We start from the raw sequence: 17,847 nt of genomic DNA, 5'->3' as shown, positions 1-17,847 counted from the left end.
CCTGAGTTCAATCCCTGGTACAAAAAAAAAGACAGGAGTTGTAAGGCAGAATGATGATACATGACCTCTTTCAATTTCACAATAATGTTTTCAAAAAGCTTAAGATATAGCACAAAATTTAAATATAAAAAGTGTATTAAGATGTTAGGTGACTGCCAGGGAGATGGCTCAGTGGAATAAGCGCTTCCCTGGCAAGTGCAAGGGCCCGAGTTCAATCCCCGGTTCAAAAAAAAAAAAAAGACAAAAAAGATGTTAGGTGACTGAAAATGTTTTAATCTTGTGATGACAGGTACAGAACTCTATAGATCTATGAGAGTATCACTAAATAATACACTTGAGTGGGTGAATTTTACAGTTTATACATTATACCTACTAAAGCTGCTTAACAATGACCAAAAAAATGATGTTAAGTGAAAACAGAAACTGTACAATACTCACATGTGAAAACTCAGGCTGTGATGGGATAGGGAGGGAGCCAGGGGTCAACACTGGTGTGCTCTGAGACACTGGCGCCGACACTTGGGGAGACACAGTACACGCAGGTGGGAGGGCTGTGCTTTCTATTTGCACTGGATCGCTTGCTGGGCGTTTCTTCTGAAAAGGCTCCACCCCGCCCTCAGTCAACACTGACATATCTAATGGTTCGTCTGGTTTTAAAAGAGAAAAACCAAATAATCACTTGTCAATACTATTCACGTTCCAGCACCACTAAAAATAATTCTATACAAATTTCTTCACCTGAGCATCATGGCACATGCCTGTAAGCCCAGCACTTGTGAGGCTGAGGCAGGAGGATTGCCCTGAGTTCAAGGCTAGCCTGGGCTACATAGTAAGTTCCAGAGCAGCCTGAACTGTAGTGAAACCCTGTCTTTAAGAAAGACTTTAACTTTCAGAAAAACAATAATAGACTGCTTCCTAGTAATATTTTTTCCTGGGGTAAGAGAGGGGAAGAAGGAGTAAACATGCTTCTATTAGGTTAAAATTTGGGTTTTGCAAATAGGAAAGGGACCAAGAGATGAAGGGAGGGGAGGGATATAAAAAGAATTAAGGGGCCGGGGAGATGGCTCAGTGGAATAAGTGCTTCCCTGGCAAGTACAAGGGCCTGAGTTCAATCCCCGGTTCCGCCAAAAAAATTAAGACATGTATCTGTCCATCTGAACAACAGATTTGACAATAAAAATACGTAATATAACAACCATTGTTAATTTGCTATTCTTGTTTGGAAAATCTGTACCATATGTATTGTTGTATGTTTCTGTCTTTGTTTTTGCTTTTACTCTTCAAAAGTATTTTAAAAAGGGGGCTAGGGAGATAGCTCAGTTGAATAAGCGCTTGCCTGGCAAGTACAAGGGCCTGAGTTCAATCCCCAGTTCCGCAAAAAAAAAAAAAAGAACTAAGACGCACTGTGTGAGTGCGCCAATTCGACACGATGAATGTAGTCGATATACACTGCAAACATGTACTAATAAAAACACACACTAATATCTGGGGAGACCTCTCCATTTACAAGATGGCTGGCTCTTCCTCAGCCCCTCTCCTAACTCTACAGAGTTCACTTTTCTCATTTTGTGCAGGAATAGCCAGATTAATGCCACTTAACCATTACATATTAAGCTCCAGGATCTGAAAGGCAGTGAATCTGTTTACCACGCTAAGGTGATACGTACGTATTTATGAACTCATTACATTTTCATTAACAGTTGCTAAGTGTACAAGGCAGAAGCCAATACAAACAAAAGGGAAGGAAAAGACCCACTGATGCCAAGCAACACTGATGCATCAAAGATCTAAGAAATCCCTAAAACCAAGATAAACTACTCGAGAGAAAACACACACAACACATGTGCTTTCTCACAGCATACAACGACAGCCTTCTTGCTGTCTTACAGCGTGAGCCCAACCAGGCTTCCTACAGATCATGCAGGAACCCCTACAGCAGTGGTTTCCCCGTCTACACCACGCTGTGGGCTCTCTTCTCCCAGCCTGGGTGCCTACACTTGCTGCTCAGCTTGGCCTGCACCTCACGGGCCAACCTACTGCTGGCTGGGCATCTGTGCTACAGGGCACTGCCACAGCTGTGCTCAGTATTTGCACCTCACCTTGTGACATCTTTTTGTCATTACGAAACACATTAAGGACCCACTACTTTAGGTAATATATAGGAAATAAAGGTTAATAAGACATCAGAAACCAAATATAAAAAGCATATATAGTCTCACAAACATTGATACACATGTTAAGCAAACACACTAAATCTGAAATATACTGACAATGATAATATGTTACATGGAAAAAACTGAATCATATACACAATAGGATGCCAACTATGTAAAATACGTTTTTATATTTATGCATAAAAAGGACTCAAAAGACTATAACCAAATATTAACTGTAATTAAATTTGGAGTGTGGTATTACAGGTCACTTCATTTTCTTATTAGTTTTCTATGCATTTTCTACATGAATATTATTAGAGTATTACTGTATACAATATGAGTATTATTCTATACATTTTCTACAATGAGTATTATTAGAAGCCTAATCAGGGAAAAAGCATTTTTAATATAATCCTTTTTATATATTTTTAATATGCATATTAAAAATGGGGAAAAAATGTTCTAAGAATTAACAAAACTTAACTTGCACTAACAGGGTTTTTATAGGATGGCTTTACCTTAAAGATGTTACTCAGCATTTTATGATTAGGATGCCAGGGGCTGGTGAGATGGCTCAGTGGTCTAAAGCACCTACTTAGAACAAGCTTAGCAGAGTACAAGGACCGCGGTTCAATCCCCCAGCACCACATGCCAGCTAGCCCCGCCCCCTGGTGGGCTGAGCTGGCCACACACACACACACACACACACACACAATAAATAAATAAATTTTAAAAAAAAATGATTAGGATGCCAGTAGTTTATTTGGCTACTACAAGGGATTTCTAAAGAAAACGACTGGAGACAAATGTTGGGGCAGAAGACAATGTCATTCTGCAGATAAATTCATGTGAAAAAACAGCTACATGCATTTCCATAATTACTATACTTAAAGCAGAGACAGCAGAATGTCACGGGAAACACGCAGGTGACCAACAAGGGCACACACTTGGGAGGCGATCGCCCAAGTTCAAATCCTAGCTCTGTATCTCATCACCCACGAAGTGGCCCTGTGCCTCCATTTCCTTATCTGTAAGACACAGGAAAAGCGGCACCTACTGTTTACATGTTGTGAAGCTTCAGTATGAAAAATCACAGACAGGCACCTGGGACCAACGGGAAGCACCTAGGACAGTCTGTGACACACACTCAGTGCTCAATAAAAAGTGGCTACAATTACTGACACATGAAAAGAATAAAAAGGAGACAATTGGGGTGGGGAGACAGCTCAGTAGGGGCCCGAGTTCAATCCCCAGTTCCGCCAAAAAAAATAAATAAATAAATAAATAAAGGAGACAATCATAGAATTTATCAGAAAAAACTTTACAGAAATACTGGTCATTCAGAATATGTTAAATGACTGGGTAGGAGCTTAGAGCAGAGGAAAAGAGGTGTAGGTAACTAAGAAAAACCAGTTAAGCCAGACACAGAAGTACACACCTAGCTATATCCCAGATGGTCAGGAAACTAAGGCTAGAAAAATCATCAAACTCAAGGGCAGCCTGAGGGACTCAATGAGACCCTGTCTCAAAGTCAAATAAAAAGGGCTGGGGATGCAGCTCAGCATCAGAGCATTTGCCTAGCATACACAGGTCCTGGGTTTAATCACCCAGTACCATCAAAAGCAAATAAAACAAAACTAGGTGAATGAAAAGGCTTTCTTATGAATAAAGTACAGTGCTGGCAAGATAGCTCAGCGGACTAAGTGCCTGCTTAGGCAAGCACAGGGACCAGGGTTCAATCCCCATCCCCAGCACCACATGCCACCCACCAGCTTGGGCATACTGAGCCAGTCACTGAGATGGGGTGTAGTGGCCCATGCCTGTAATCCCAGCTCTGGGGAGGCTTAAAACAGGAGGATCACTACAAATGCAAGATGCATAGTCAGACCCTGCACCAAATACATTAAAAAATAATTGTAATAAAGTAATACAAAAAAAGGTAAGTCCTTAAAGGAGAAAATGACTAAATTAAAAATTTTACCACCTCCTGCTCCTAGCTACTCTTTGGATAAAACTATCTGAACAGTGAAAATAACAATCATCAGTTCTCTCTCACCAGAAATGTTAATACGTTTCTGGAAACTAGTAGAACACTAATAAAAAACCCTGATCCTCACCATACTAATTCATTTGCAGTGACTTGAAAGAGATAAAAATTTTCCCTTAATGGCCTTTATAAAAATTTAGTCAACTTGGGCTGGTGAGATGGCTCAGTAGTCTAAAGCACCTATTTAGAACAAGCTTAGCACAGGGACCGTGGTTCAATCCCCCAGCACCACATGCCAGCCAGCCCGCCCCCTGGTGGGCTGAGCTGGCCACTCTCTCTCTCTCTCTCTCTCACACACACACACACACACACACACAAATAAAATAAAATAAATAAACTTAAAAAAAAAAAATTGAGTCAACAGGGGCTGGGGAGATAGCTCAGTGGAATAAGCGCTTGCCTGGCAAGTGCAAGGGCCTGAGTTCAATCCCCGGTTCGGGGGGGGGGGGGGGATTGAGTCAACAATACTAAGCTCTCAGAAGAATCCAAGCAAAGTACTGACATGAACACTTAGCACTAGCTCATCCCCCTGAAGGTTAGAGACCTGGGTCTATAAACAGGATGTGGGAGAGTGTTGGGAAGTACAGAGAAAAAAGGCTGGAAATTTGCTGTGAATGGCAGAGAACATAATGCTGCTCCGCTCTTCTTTGCCGAACTGGGGATGAGACCCAGGCCCTTGGGCAGGCTACAAAAGTACTCTACCACTAGCCACATCCCCAGCCTCCTCTTCTACCTGAGGTTAACAGACAGATCAAGAATGCTCACCTTTTCTCCCTTCTTGCTCTGTGGGACTGCTAGGAACGATAAAAGGGGTAGATCGGAAAGCATCAGGGGAAGGAGCAACAAGGTCTGAGGAATTCCTTTATATAAAGAGAGAATCACAGGTTACTTTACCACAGCCAGTTTCCATATTTGTTTTTACTTTGTAATAGCAAAAATTCTTAAGTCCTTGAGATCAATACCTAATAGCATTTCTCTCCAACAACCACCTGAGACTGGTGGAAGAACCACTAAAAAACTACTCCTATGTAATTCAGGCTCGCATTCAGCTCACTGTGTAGCCTAGGATGGCCTCGAACTCACAATTCTCCTGCCTCAGCTTCCCAAGTACTGGGATTACAGGTATATGCCACCACACCTGGCTTCATTTCTCATTTTAAAAAAAAGGACAAAGTGGATGACTAGAAACAAGGACATCATGATTAAAAAAACAATGAGCAAGTGCTAAAAAATAACATCACTGAAGATTTGAGACTTTTTTTTTGGCTGACCTGGGGATTGAACTCAGACCCTAACGCTTGCCAGGGAAGCGCTTATTCTACTGAGCCATCTCCCCAGCCCCTGAGACATTTTTTAAAAATGCCATTTTTGCATAACTAGGCAGACTACATATTTTTATTTTAAAACAAACACAAACAAACAAACAAAAAGCAAACCTCCCTGCCACACCACTGAGATAAAGAAATTCAACTACTGCTAACTGTAACAACCTATTTTCTGCCCTATGATATTAACTGAGAAGAAATGCTGGCAAAAGAAAACAGCAGAATGCTTATTTGGGCTGTGTAATACGTTCTAAATAACTAGGCCTTTTCCACCCTGGGGAAAACTGTGATCTACTGTTACAAAGACTCTTCATGGGAAACAGATCTATCTGTCTCCTGGTCATTTCACTGAATCCTTACACTAGGAAGTCTAAGGCCTGATTTCTACTTTTTGGTTTAGTAAGAATTCTGGACTAGCAGGCAACTTCAGCTCCTTGCACCTCAGCCCAAGCCCTCACACACAGCTGTGTGGCCTACTTACGTGGACAGACTCTCCTGCGGGAGGGACCTCTGGCCAGAGAGCTGCAACACATGCAGAGTGGTAGCAGGTGTGCAAGTCAGAGAACACCCACCTTCCTCCTTTGAAGGAGTAGAGCAACCATCAGAGGCTACTGAGGAAACAAAAAAGAAATTCTGGCTGCATTTACTTCTCAGACAGACATTATTGATTTGCCCAAAAAAAAAACACTACAAAAACAGTAATATCCGTATTACTGACCATGTTTTGAGAGGGCAGAAATTTTTTTCTAACTGTAGTACAATTAATGGAATGCCATAATGAGACAAATCTTTGGTCACTGGTAACCCCCCCACATTATGGGTTTCTTTAACAAAATAGTGAAGAAAAACATTCCTGAATCCTTTCTGTCATAATCTAAACTTGGAGAGGAAAAGCCAGAATCCTTATACCTCTGCTGGGCTGCTCTTCTTTCTTGTGATGCTTCTATTATAAAACAGCAAGCGAGCCTTTTATTCCCACGTCTACCTAAGGTGACGTAAAGCTCATGCCAAGATGCAGATGGGAGGAGTCAAAACAATGCGCATGACACCTGATGGTACGAACGCAGCAATTTTCATGATTAGAACTTGGGCCTCCCCAGAGGAGACGGAAAATACTCATGTACTAATAAAAGAAAAGAGGAGCAGCTGATTTATATTAGGAAGCTTCCTATTGGTCCCTTCTCCTTAGCAACAGACAGAATATCAACTATATTCAACCTAAATGTAAAGAAATTCCTTCAATACAACCTCGTAGCTTTAGTGAGGAAACAAAAAAAAAAAAGGCTCTCTGGTCACCTGTTCTGCACACCAAGTGCCATCACAAGACAGTAAAGGAACACAGTCCCTTCTCATTAAAAAGCACATTGTATCTGGGTGGTTACTGCTGACACTTGCCTGCCCTCTGAGGTTCTGGAAGGAGGGGGCTGGGGAATAAAAGTGTATGAAACAATCACAGTTTTATTCTAAGTTTTATGTTCTTTCTATGAAGCCTTCATTGTCTTTTAGGTGTAGGTGAACTAATAAACAGATAAGTAGCCCATTACCCAAGTAAAATGGCTTATCCTATCTATAATCCTAAATTTACTTTATTAGCTGTTGTTATTCAGTAACTTTATTTCCGAGAGAAAATCACGTTCAAAATGTTAAAGAGCAAAAATTCCCCAAAGCCCTTCTCTCTAATTAGCTACATTTTCCTTTCATATCACCAAGTCAACAAATCTCTACAATTGCTTTCTAACTTAAACATTAGGCTCAGGACTAAAATAAAAATTCAGATCTTTGGAGAAGAGGAGCTGGCTGTAACAACTAATCATCCTTTATACCTGTTTTATTGCTCTGGTCAAACAAGTCTTCCTGAGTTGACAACACCTCAGGTTCTGGTGACTTCTGAATCTGTAATCCACCTTCCAGAAGTTCTGGAACAGCCGTTTGTTCTTTTGTTTCCATAGCAGCATGAGACACTCTAGGACTAGAAGGCAGGTCTTCTAACCTAGGAAAGTCATACCACCAGGAGAAAAGGTTGCTCAATTCAGTCTTTCATCTGTTCCCTGAAAAGCTTTTCCTGTTTTGGATTTTTTTTTTTAATAACTACAAAATTCCCAGCACCTATAATCTATATCACGACCCACTGAAAGCAAAGTAAGTGAGTCTAGAAAGCCCTCGGCCCATTTCAAAGTCGCCTGGGTCTCACACATAGCAACACCTCTCTTCAGTTCACCTCACTGCCAAGCTGCATGCTTTGCAAGACTTCTGAGGTGTGATTTGGAGATTTCCGCCACACAAGCTGGTGTCTAGTGTTGTACGAAACATTTTCATCCAGACCACAATGCTGCCACTAAGGTGGGCAGTCCAACAGTGGTCCTCCCTGGCAAGTCCCGGATGTGAATTATCCACTTCATCTACTCAGCCAAGCTGCAAACCAGGACCCCTCGGCACTTGGCACTGATACTACTCAACATGTAAAAAAACTTTATGTCCCAGAGCTCTAACCCTGGCCCCACCCACCCACCCACCTTTTTGAGACAGGGTCTCACTAAATTGCTAAGCCACCCCAGTCTGACTCAAATGTACGATCCTTTTGCCTCAGCCAGGATTAGAGGTATGTGCCACCTTGCCTGGCACAACAACCATTAGGATCCCTTGCTAGAGACTTCACCTACCCTACTGCTATGCAGAATAAACAAGATAGCAAAAAGAGCTGGAAGGAGAACTTTCTGAGGGAAAACCTAGCCGGAAATGGTGGTGCATGCCTGTGATCCTGGCACTCAGGAGAGTTGTGAGTTCAAGGCTAGCCTGGACTACATAGTCCTCCCTGTCTGAGGTTAAAAAAAAAAAGGAAAAAAGAAAAATCTAAAAATGCAGCTGATATGTATTGTATATTAGAAAGACAATTCCTGACATTCGACTTTATTTAGGAGGTCACAGCCCATTTTTTCTACTGAAGAAAATTATAAAACAAAACCAAATATTTATTCAAAATGAAATCCTCCCAGTTCTCCTCTGCTATATGCTAGGCAAGTTCTCTACCACTGAGCTATGTAGCCCCAGCCAACAAAAGATTCTAAAGGAAATAAGTCCCGTTTTCAAAACTAGTTTTAGGAGCTGGGGAGATGGCTCAGCAGAATAAGAGCTTGCCTGGCAAGCGCAAGGGCCTGATTTCAATCCCGGTTCCACCAAAATAAAATAAAAATAAAAACTATTTTGGATAAAATAATTACCAGAGATAGAGGAAAGGTGGGTGTATTACCCAATTCTTACCAAATTAAGAGCTGAAAAGACTTAGAAAAGCTCCTACATCTATCTTCCCCATAAACTACCAGACGCAGGATGCCTAAAGATCCAAAACAATGTGGGTGCTGGAGTGTTGAAACAGCAAATTTTCAAATATATTTGTGCCTCTTCTTAACACCTGAGAGGCTAAAAAGACCTCCTCTAAAGACAATGTCTCTGTACACAAAGATAACAGGACAAGTGGCCACCAAAGAGTGACAGCAGGACTAGTTACAGCAGCAATAGATCTCCTCTGTGAAAGGCATAAATTACGATGAGGACGCAATGAGACTGCATAAATAATGTTTACAAGTAATCACTCTTCCTATTAGACCAGAAACATGCTAAGCATAAGAGGAAAAAAAGTCAACAATTCCTAAAAGAAGTATCTACCAGCAACATACAAGTAGTATAACCCAAAAGCAAAAAATCTATGAACTACAGAGAGGGGGAGGGGAAGGGAGAAGGGAAGGAAGGGGAGGGGGAAAGGGAAAGGCAAGGAAAGGAGAAAATACAGTTTACCTTGCCTGTGCTGGACTTTGTGCTTCGACCATATGCACCACATTACCGGGCTGTGCGGTCGGCACGGGGCAGTCCTTGCCGGGCTGTTCTGCCACAGGGATAGCTTCACTGGGCAGCTCTTCATGCTTAACTGCGTGAAGGTGCAGAAGGAAACAAAAGGGGGGGTGACAAGAAGGAGACATTATCCAAAGTATTAGAAGCAGTCCTAGATGAATGAAACCTGGGATCCAGTACACGCTAGGGAAGCACGCTACATTCCCAGCCCGTCCCAGTGTTTTAAAATGCAAAGATTTTAGAAAGAAGTCCAACTTAAAATACACATAAATGCATACTTTCCAAAAGGGAAAGCAACCAATAACTACTTACAGAAACTCTCAACAATCTCTAAGCCATCAAGCACTTATCAGCTAACTGCAAACTTACTAGATAAGCTTAAGATATTAATTTGGACAGGTATAAAACTTATCAAAGGAAGAAAACATCATAAAGAACTCCAAAAGTGGGCTGGGGACATAGCTCAGTGGTCTAAGCGCCTGCTTGACAAGCACATGGAGCTGGGTTTGATTCCCAGTACCACATGCCATGCTGGCCCCAGAACCCTGGATGTGCCATGCTGGCCACCAGATCACAATGAGTCCAAGCTGTATGGTGAGACCCTGTACCAAAAAAAGAAATTAAAAAAAAAAAAAAAAAGAACTCCAAAAGTGAGCAAAGCACTTCATACCGGTATCTGCATCCACATCTGCCAGCCTGCTGTAACCAGAGCTGGTGGTTATTAACTGTACGTGCTCTTTGTCTACTTCATATGGCACAATGTGTTCTTCAACATCCTGACTCTGAGAGAGTTCCAGGACCCCAAAGCCAAGCTGTGATGAGGCAGTATCTAGGACAAAATGTCAGCAGTTAGGACTCACCCCACAATATTGTCAAGGTGCAAGCTACTGTCCCTTGGCAAAACAAGATCATGTTAAGTTCTTCACATCAAAACCCCGTCCCCAAAAATACTTCCCCAAAGGAGTCACACAAGACCCTCGGTTCAATTCCCAGGAAAAAGCAAGAATAAATGCTTTTAAAATGAAGAGGAAAATACATAACGAAGCAAAAACTTGGAATATGGTAGACTCTGTCTACATTCCGAAGACACACCATAACCCATAACCACACAAAAAGCCATTCAGAGTCCAAAAATATTAAAACAAAAACAAAAACAAAAAAAAAAAAAGAAAGAAAGGCAGAGAAAATTTAAAAGGGAAAAAGAGCCAATATGCACAAAGGGAACTATTCAATGAGCTACCAATTCTTAGACAAATCAGATGGATTATTTTACATGATAAGCAAATTTCTTAATGACTCAATTTAGTCATGAGAAATCTAGAACCTGTACCAACAAACTCAAACATCTCCACACTCATGTTAAAGGAACACAGAAGAGTACACTGCAGAACAAAGCACAGGCTACCTTCAGCACCAAGGCAGTGTGCAGCAGCATCTGAAGGGTCTTCTTCTACTTCCTCTTTCCCCTTCTCTTCCAACTCATCTTCCTTCTCCTCCCCAACCGCCGGAACAGATTCCAATGACATTCCCAGAACACTACACAGTGGAAGGACAAACATGTGTTCCCAAGAGACTGGGACACTGAAGTCCCTGAATGTTACTGTATCTTCCCCACACATCAATTACCTCTTAGCCAAACCCTCCTCCTCCCTTGAGTGCTCCCCTCTATAGAAATCACCTAGAAGGTTACCAATGCAGAACCTGTACTGAATTAAGTAACACAGCAATTAAACAGAAGACACAAATATACTGAAGAATCTCAAAAATAGTAGCTTTTTTTTTTTTTTTTGGTGGAACCGGGGATTGAACTCAGGCCTTTGCGCTTGCCAGGGAAGCGCTTATTCCACTGAGCCATCTCTCCGGCCCCTAACAGTAGCTATTAAGATGGACAAAATTCATAGAAAATATTTTGATATAAAAACCTTACGGGGAAAAAAAAAAAAACCTTACAGGGCTAGGGAGATGGCTCAGTGGAATAAGCGCTTCCCTGGCAAGCACAAGGGCCCGAGTTCAATCCCCGGTTCCACCAAAAAAAAAAAAAACTTAGAATAGGCTGGATGTGGTGGCACTTTTCTGTAATCTCAGCACTAGGGAGGCTGAGGCAGAAGGATTATTATGTGTTCGAGGCCAACCTGGGCTACAAAGTGAGCTAGGCCAGCCTGAACTGCATGGTAAAGCCCTGTCTCAAAAACAAAAAACAAAACTATAATACGTGGAATCAAAGTGTCCAAATAAAATTTAGGCCCATGTATTTAAAAGGAAATCAACACCACAGCAAAAAAATAGTAAAACTAAAGACAAAACATAAAACAGGAAAAAATACCTGTAATAAATGTAAACTATATACAACATTTATATTCATTACAATTAGAATAACAAAATAAAGAACTCATACAAGCCAGATGTGGTGGCGCTTGCCTGTAATTCCAGCACTCAAGAGGTTGAGGCAGAAAGATTGCCGCAAGTCTGAGACCAGTCTGGGCTACATAGTGAATTCAAAGCCAGTCTGAACTACATAGTGAGACCCTATTTCAAAAAAGAAAAAAGAAAGAACCCATACAAAGAACCCTAGCATAAACAAATAAATGACAACAGTCAACTCATTAAAAGGAAGCCTGCGGGACAGCTCAGAGGACTAAGTGCCTGCTTTGGCAAGTGCAGGAAGCAGGGTTCAATCCCCAGTCCACGTGCCAAGCCGGCCCCGCCCCGGGGGCACACAGGGCCAACGAACAAGTCTGGATGTGGCAGCGCATGCCTATAATCCCAGCACTGGGGAGGCTGAAAACAGCAGGATCACTACAAGTCTGAGCTGCACAGTGAGACCCTGTACCAAATACATAAATGAAAACAAAAAAAGAAAGAAAAGTAGCCAGGTACAGTGGTGCACACCTGTTACCCCAGCACTGGGGAGGCTGAGGCAGGAGGGTCACTACAAGTTTGAGACCATCCTGGGCTACAAAGTGAGCTCAAGGCCAGCCTGAACTGCGTAGCGAGACCCTGTCTTTAAAAAAAAAAAAAAAGAGGGGCCGGGGAGATGGCTCAGTGGAATAAGCGCTTCCCTGGCAAGTGCAAGGGCCTGAGTTCAATCCCCGGTTCTGCAAAAAAAAAAAAAAAAAGAGTTAAAGCGGCTCAGGATGCAGCTCAGTGGTAGAGCACGCTGCCTAGGACATGTAAGGCCAGGGCCCCAGAATTACTTTATAAAAATCTAACTAGTTTTAGAGCTGGGGGTAGACAAGTGGTATAATACTCAAACTTAAGCAATCAATTCCTAGCACTGAATTCAATTCCAGTCCCTACAAAGAAAAAAAGAACTTGAAAGTATTCATATCTACTGATTCTAACAATTTTAGAAAGAAATTTGAAAAGTAGAAAGAACCTTAAAAGTAATGTTTACTGTCTTAATAATGTGTAGGTTCAGTATGAGAAAAATAAATAAATCTGTAATCTATAAAGTAAAATTTTTTGAGACAGGTTCTCACTTTGTAGCCCAAGTTGACCTTGAACTCACAGGGATCCTCCTGCCTCAGCCTCCTGAGGGGGTGGATTATAGGTGTGCACCATCACATTCAGCTCAAAAAATCTTACACCACTATTTAAAATGTTTGAAGCAATAAATAAATAAAATGTCTGAAACAAATTCACTATATGAACCTATACTGGATCTTCGATCAAATAAAACAAAATATAAGACACCTTTGACACAGCTGCAAAAATCTGAAAACGAACAGTATTATTAGATATTACGGAATTATTTTGTGTGATAAGGGTTCTATAAACACGTAAGATGATGTATTTATCATGGGGGATGAACGCGAAAGGGGAACTATGAGTCAACAGCAAACCACTCAGGCCCTCATAAAAGCAAGCACACACAGAACATGCACGTACTCTTTTTATCACATGTATAGGTTTAGGTTGGGAAAATGTTATTGCTTTAATTCACATGGGAAAAAATGTTCACATTTTTAGGCAAAAAGGTCAACAAGCCAAGCATGGTGGCACAGGCCTATAATCCAGCACTTGGAAGGCTGAGGCAGAAGAATCATTCCAAGTTCCAGACCAGCCTGGGCTACGAAGTGAGCTCAAGGCCAGCCTGAATGGAATGAATGGCATTTGACCCTACCTCAAAAAAACAACAGAAATAATAAGTTTTAATTATATATACACATATATATATCATACTACAGTTTCAAAAAAATGTTACCAAAGAATCTATTTCTTTTTCTGGGAGTGGGGGACGACCACTTAGGACAGAACCCAGGGCCTCACACATGCCAGACAAGCATTTTACCACTGAGTTTCATCCCACCTTTTTTTTTTTGATAGGGCTTGCTAAATAGCTCAGGCCAACCTCCAATTTGCAATTTTCTTGCCTCAGCCTCCACAGTAGCTAGGATTACAGGTATGTGCCACTACACCCAACTAACTCTATTATTTCTTCTTTTTTTTTTCTTTTTCTTTTTTTTTTTTTTTTTTTTTTTTGGCGGAACCGGGGATTGAACTCAGGCCCTTGCCAGGGAAGCGCTTATTCCACTGAGCCATCTCCCCGGCCCTATTATTTCTTAAAACAGCATGTGAATCTACAATTATCTCAACTGTTTAAATGTTTCATGATGAAATATATATTTTTTCCACATTATAGAATACTCCCAACATAGGAATGTCAGGTATTATCAATAGGTAAGGCACGATTGGAGGGGGAATTTTATGATACAGGACATTTCCCAAGAAGTCATTTTTGTCAAAAATCTGCATTATGCCATGCCTGCCCCACCCCTAGGGCATACTGAGACCTCGAGGGAGAATGGGCATGGTGGCACGCACCTGCAATCAAAGTGCTTGGGAGGCTGAAAATAGGAGAATCACTATTGTCTGATCTACATAGTGAGACCCTGTACCACATTTAAAAAAAAAAAAAAAAATGCTTTAATGAATAAAAGCAGCATAGGCATATGCTGTAGAGAACTTTCACTTCTTTAGAATCACCTTCAAGCTCTTTCTGGCTTTTTTGAATCTCACACCATCAGGAGGTTCCTGTCACCCTGCAGGCTGCCCCTGAGCCCTCCAACCACACCCAGCCAATTATGGTTCTTGTTTGAATTATAGTGTAGAGCTGCTCCCACAATCCCCTCATTAAGGTATTTTTTATTTTTTTCCTCTTAAATGATCACTATTGTAACTAAACAGCTACTGATGTAATGGCTTGATTAATATCAGTCTCCCTCATTAAATTATAAGCACCATGACAACAAAGCCCCTTTAAAGTACATGCCAAAACACTCAAATATTTACTGAACTTAGCCAATCATATTGATGCAGAAAAGGAAAACTATAATCCCACCACTTGGGAGACTGAGGCAGCAAGATCGCACTGAGTTTGAGTCCAGGCTGGACTACACAATGAGCTCAAGGCCAGCCTGAGGTACAAAGGGAGGTCATGTCTCAAAAAAACAAAAAAGAAAAGCAAAAATAGTAGCGTGGAACTTCTCCAACAGCACTTCATTCATAATGGGGCATGCATACTTCCAGCCCACTGAGTCAAACCAGGAATCTGAGCCCTAAGAACAGCTAAGTCTGTATGTGCTCCTGAAGAGCTACTGGAGGCTGAGGCAGGAGGATCACCATGAGTTTGAGGCCAGCCAGGGCTACACAAGTGAGTTCAAGCCAGCCTGAACTACATAGTGAAACTCTGTCTCAAAAAAAAAAAACAATATTCTTGAACCATTTCAAGCTACCATTCTCCTCTAGCTCCCAACCTCCAAGCCTCATGACTCCGTTTCCTTTGACCTGAGGCAAACTGGGGCAGAAGACTGAGAAGCAAAGGATCCACAGAAAGAGGAAGCATTTGAGTCAAAAGCAACAAATCCCAAACCCAGCTCTGCCACTTACTAACACTGTACTCCACAGCAGGTATTTAACTTCTTTGCCCATCAGTTTCTCCCACTATACTGTACAATGGAAGTAATATAATGTTGCCACTGTATAGCTCCTTTAAGGATCGAATTAAGAAAGACTATATGTCAAACACAGTACAGTGTTCTAGGGTGCCTGCCTGGCAAGCATGAGGTCCTGAGTTTGATTCCCTGTATGTACACGCATACCACACACACACACACACACACACACACGCACAAAATCAACCAATCAATATAGAGTTTAACAGGACGAACAGAAAAAAAATTGGCCACTGTAAAAATATACATAAGACGTAGAACAAATTAGTGTCTGCATCACACCTGGGTCTAACAGTGGGGAAGTATTTTGAATGGCTGATGTCTAACAGTACACCTAATATTTTCTCAGCTGTGTTTTCTCATGACGAAAAATGCCTATTTTGTTTTATATGCATTACATGCATAGGATACATGAGTTTGACTACTGCAACTATACAAAATGCTACTTGCAAAAAAGAGCTTCCAGCTGGCAGTACTACACACAAGATTACAGAATTCTCAAATGTCATTCCCTAGTTTACACACAAAAAAAAATTAATCCTTTTATCCCTGGGATGAGACAATAAATACAGATAAGAGTTGATCTGTTAATAAATTTAAATAACCAAGCATGGTGGCGCACACCTGAAATCCCAGCGCTCAAGAGGCTGACACAGGAGGATCCCTTAAAGTTTGAGACCAGCCTAAGCTACAAAGCAAGACCCCCGTCTCAACACAAATAAGTCCATTTAAATATAAATTCCTAAAAAAATAAATAAATAAATAAATTAAAATAAAATAAATAAATAAATATAAATTCCTTCAAATACTAGTATACCTGCTTGTCCTGTTCGGCTGAGGTAACTGTTCAATGACCTGACTGATGGAACTACATGTATCCAAATGAGGAGAATCCACAGGATCTGAAAAAAATGAGTGCATATTAGCACCAGCAGCACTTACCACTAAACTTTCATACAATTCAGGAACACTGAATACCAACGTACTGAGCCACATTACAACATCCTGATTTTGCATGCTTACTAGGAACTGCACTAGACCTGCTTAAACGCATTCAGCACAGGCCTTTCCTGTTCAGGGCCCTCCCCCATCCAACTGCACCTACAAAAATGCAAAGGGAAAGGACGGCTTTAAACGCCTCACCTGCAGCTTTGTTTTCTTTCAAATGTTCATTGAACCCACTATTTTGGTCTCCCTGTTCAGCTGTCTGTTCAGGATTGGACACAACATCCTAGAAAATATACACACACAATGTGGACACAACGTACAAACAGTCCAAAATGAAACGCACTTTTTGTGACTATCTTTATTCCATTGCCCCAAACAACTTTATCCAAAAGATAGTAATCCTCTAACCACTTAATTTTACTGGTTGGTCCGCATTAGAAAACTCAAATCTGCTTGATCATTTTCAAACAAGTTATCCCTCACCAACACAGGGTTCTCTTTGTGCATCTGGAGATTTGGAAGGTGTCGAGAAAGCACACTAAAGTGAGAACCCGAATCATCTTCTAGAACCTGGCTTTCAGGCTGAGAATCTTCAATTATCAGGCAAGGAGTATCTTGCTGAGAGAAATCTGAATCCAACTGACTTCCAGTAGGGTCCATCTGCTCCCCTGGAATGGAATAACAAAAGATCAGCTCTGTGTAACCTACCAGCCTTCCTCACGCATTCTGAGACTAAATAATGGGGAGGAAGTAGAGGAGCTGAGAAGAGCCCAGTCCAGGGATCCGCGGACGGCGCGTTCTATCTGTAATCACTGCGAGCACTTTCCTGTCGCACCTCCCAAGCACCCCCATTTCCTCGCTACTTATAACGAGCCTACCAATCCTTCCTCTGTTCCTTTTCATTACTCTTTCCCCTCCTCCCTAACCTCTTCTCCCCGCCCCTTTTTTCCATCCCCCCACAACTCTCACTACGTCCTTCTGGCGTCTCCACCGCCCCCCAAAAGACTGCTCGCCATCTCCGCTCGGGGAAACCCCTCACCCCCTCGCGATTGCTCGAGACCACCGGCCTCCCAGCCCGGCCTCCCCGCCCCCTCCCGGGCCTGCAGCCCCTTCCCCGGCCCTGCCGCCATGCTTGCCACCCCGCCCCCTCCGGGCCGCCGTCCCCTCCGACTCCTGGCCCACGCCTCTGGAGCCCGCGGCGCCCCATTTCCCCCGGGCTGTACCAGGCATCCCGGCGGGAGGTCCTTCGAGCTCCAGCTAGAGGTCTCGACGCGCTCCCCAGATCCCTCCAGCTCGATCCCCGGGTCGCCGCTGTCGCCGCCGCCGCCACGGGCCGCGAGCTCCCCCTTTTCCCGTCGCGTCACGCAGTATCAGGCCGCCCATTCACTGCTGCTGCCCGCCACTCAAGAAACCCTGTGGAACGATAGGTGGCTGCGGGGGAAGGCTCCGCCCCACAGGAGAAAAAGGAACTCGGCGGCGCGTTTCCATGGCAGCGGGGACAGTGCAGGCCCTCCCCTAGTACAGCGGGAGAATGACAGTATCCATGAACCTCAGGGACCTTGAGAGGGCAC

The 17,847-nt window shown here is 42.5% G+C and overlaps 1 protein-coding gene across 6 annotated transcripts in view; it reads right to left on the bottom strand.

Annotated features, from left to right (window-relative positions):
* Tp53bp1 (tumor protein p53 binding protein 1) overlaps nt 1-17,611 on the bottom strand; it is a 73,016-nt gene extending 55,405 nt beyond the window's left edge. For 4 of the 6 annotated variants that reach the window (XM_023711096.1, XM_004623358.3, XM_023711104.1 and 1 more), the window contains exons 1-11: nt 17,500-17,611; nt 16,760-16,944; nt 16,472-16,559; nt 16,146-16,230; nt 10,780-10,910; nt 10,045-10,203; nt 9,321-9,450; nt 7,352-7,518; nt 6,010-6,139; nt 4,969-5,063; nt 439-647 (exon numbers count right to left, since the gene is read on the bottom strand). In XM_023711096.1, the coding sequence (XP_023566864.1) occupies nt 439-647; nt 4,969-5,063; nt 6,010-6,139; nt 7,352-7,518; nt 9,321-9,450; nt 10,045-10,203; nt 10,780-10,910; nt 16,146-16,230; nt 16,472-16,559; nt 16,760-16,944; nt 17,500-17,506 (1,386 nt within the window). In that variant the 5' untranslated portion in view covers nt 17,507-17,611. The remainder of the gene's footprint in view (nt 1-438; nt 648-4,968; nt 5,064-6,009; nt 6,140-7,351; nt 7,519-9,320; nt 9,451-10,044; nt 10,204-10,779; nt 10,911-16,145; nt 16,231-16,471; nt 16,560-16,759; nt 16,945-17,499) is intronic. The other 2 variants (XM_023711097.1, XM_023711103.1) reach the window with 1 other exon arrangement.
* Between the last annotated feature and the right edge of the window lie 236 nt (nt 17,612-17,847).

This window comes from Octodon degus, unplaced genomic scaffold (genome assembly GCF_000260255.1).
Source record: "Octodon degus isolate 3935 unplaced genomic scaffold, OctDeg1.0 scaffold00002, whole genome shotgun sequence".
Lineage (NCBI taxonomy): Eukaryota > Metazoa > Chordata > Mammalia > Rodentia > Octodontidae > Octodon > Octodon degus.
Note: the sequence above shows the minus strand (reverse complement) of the source record. Positions and strands in the feature narration are given on the sequence as shown.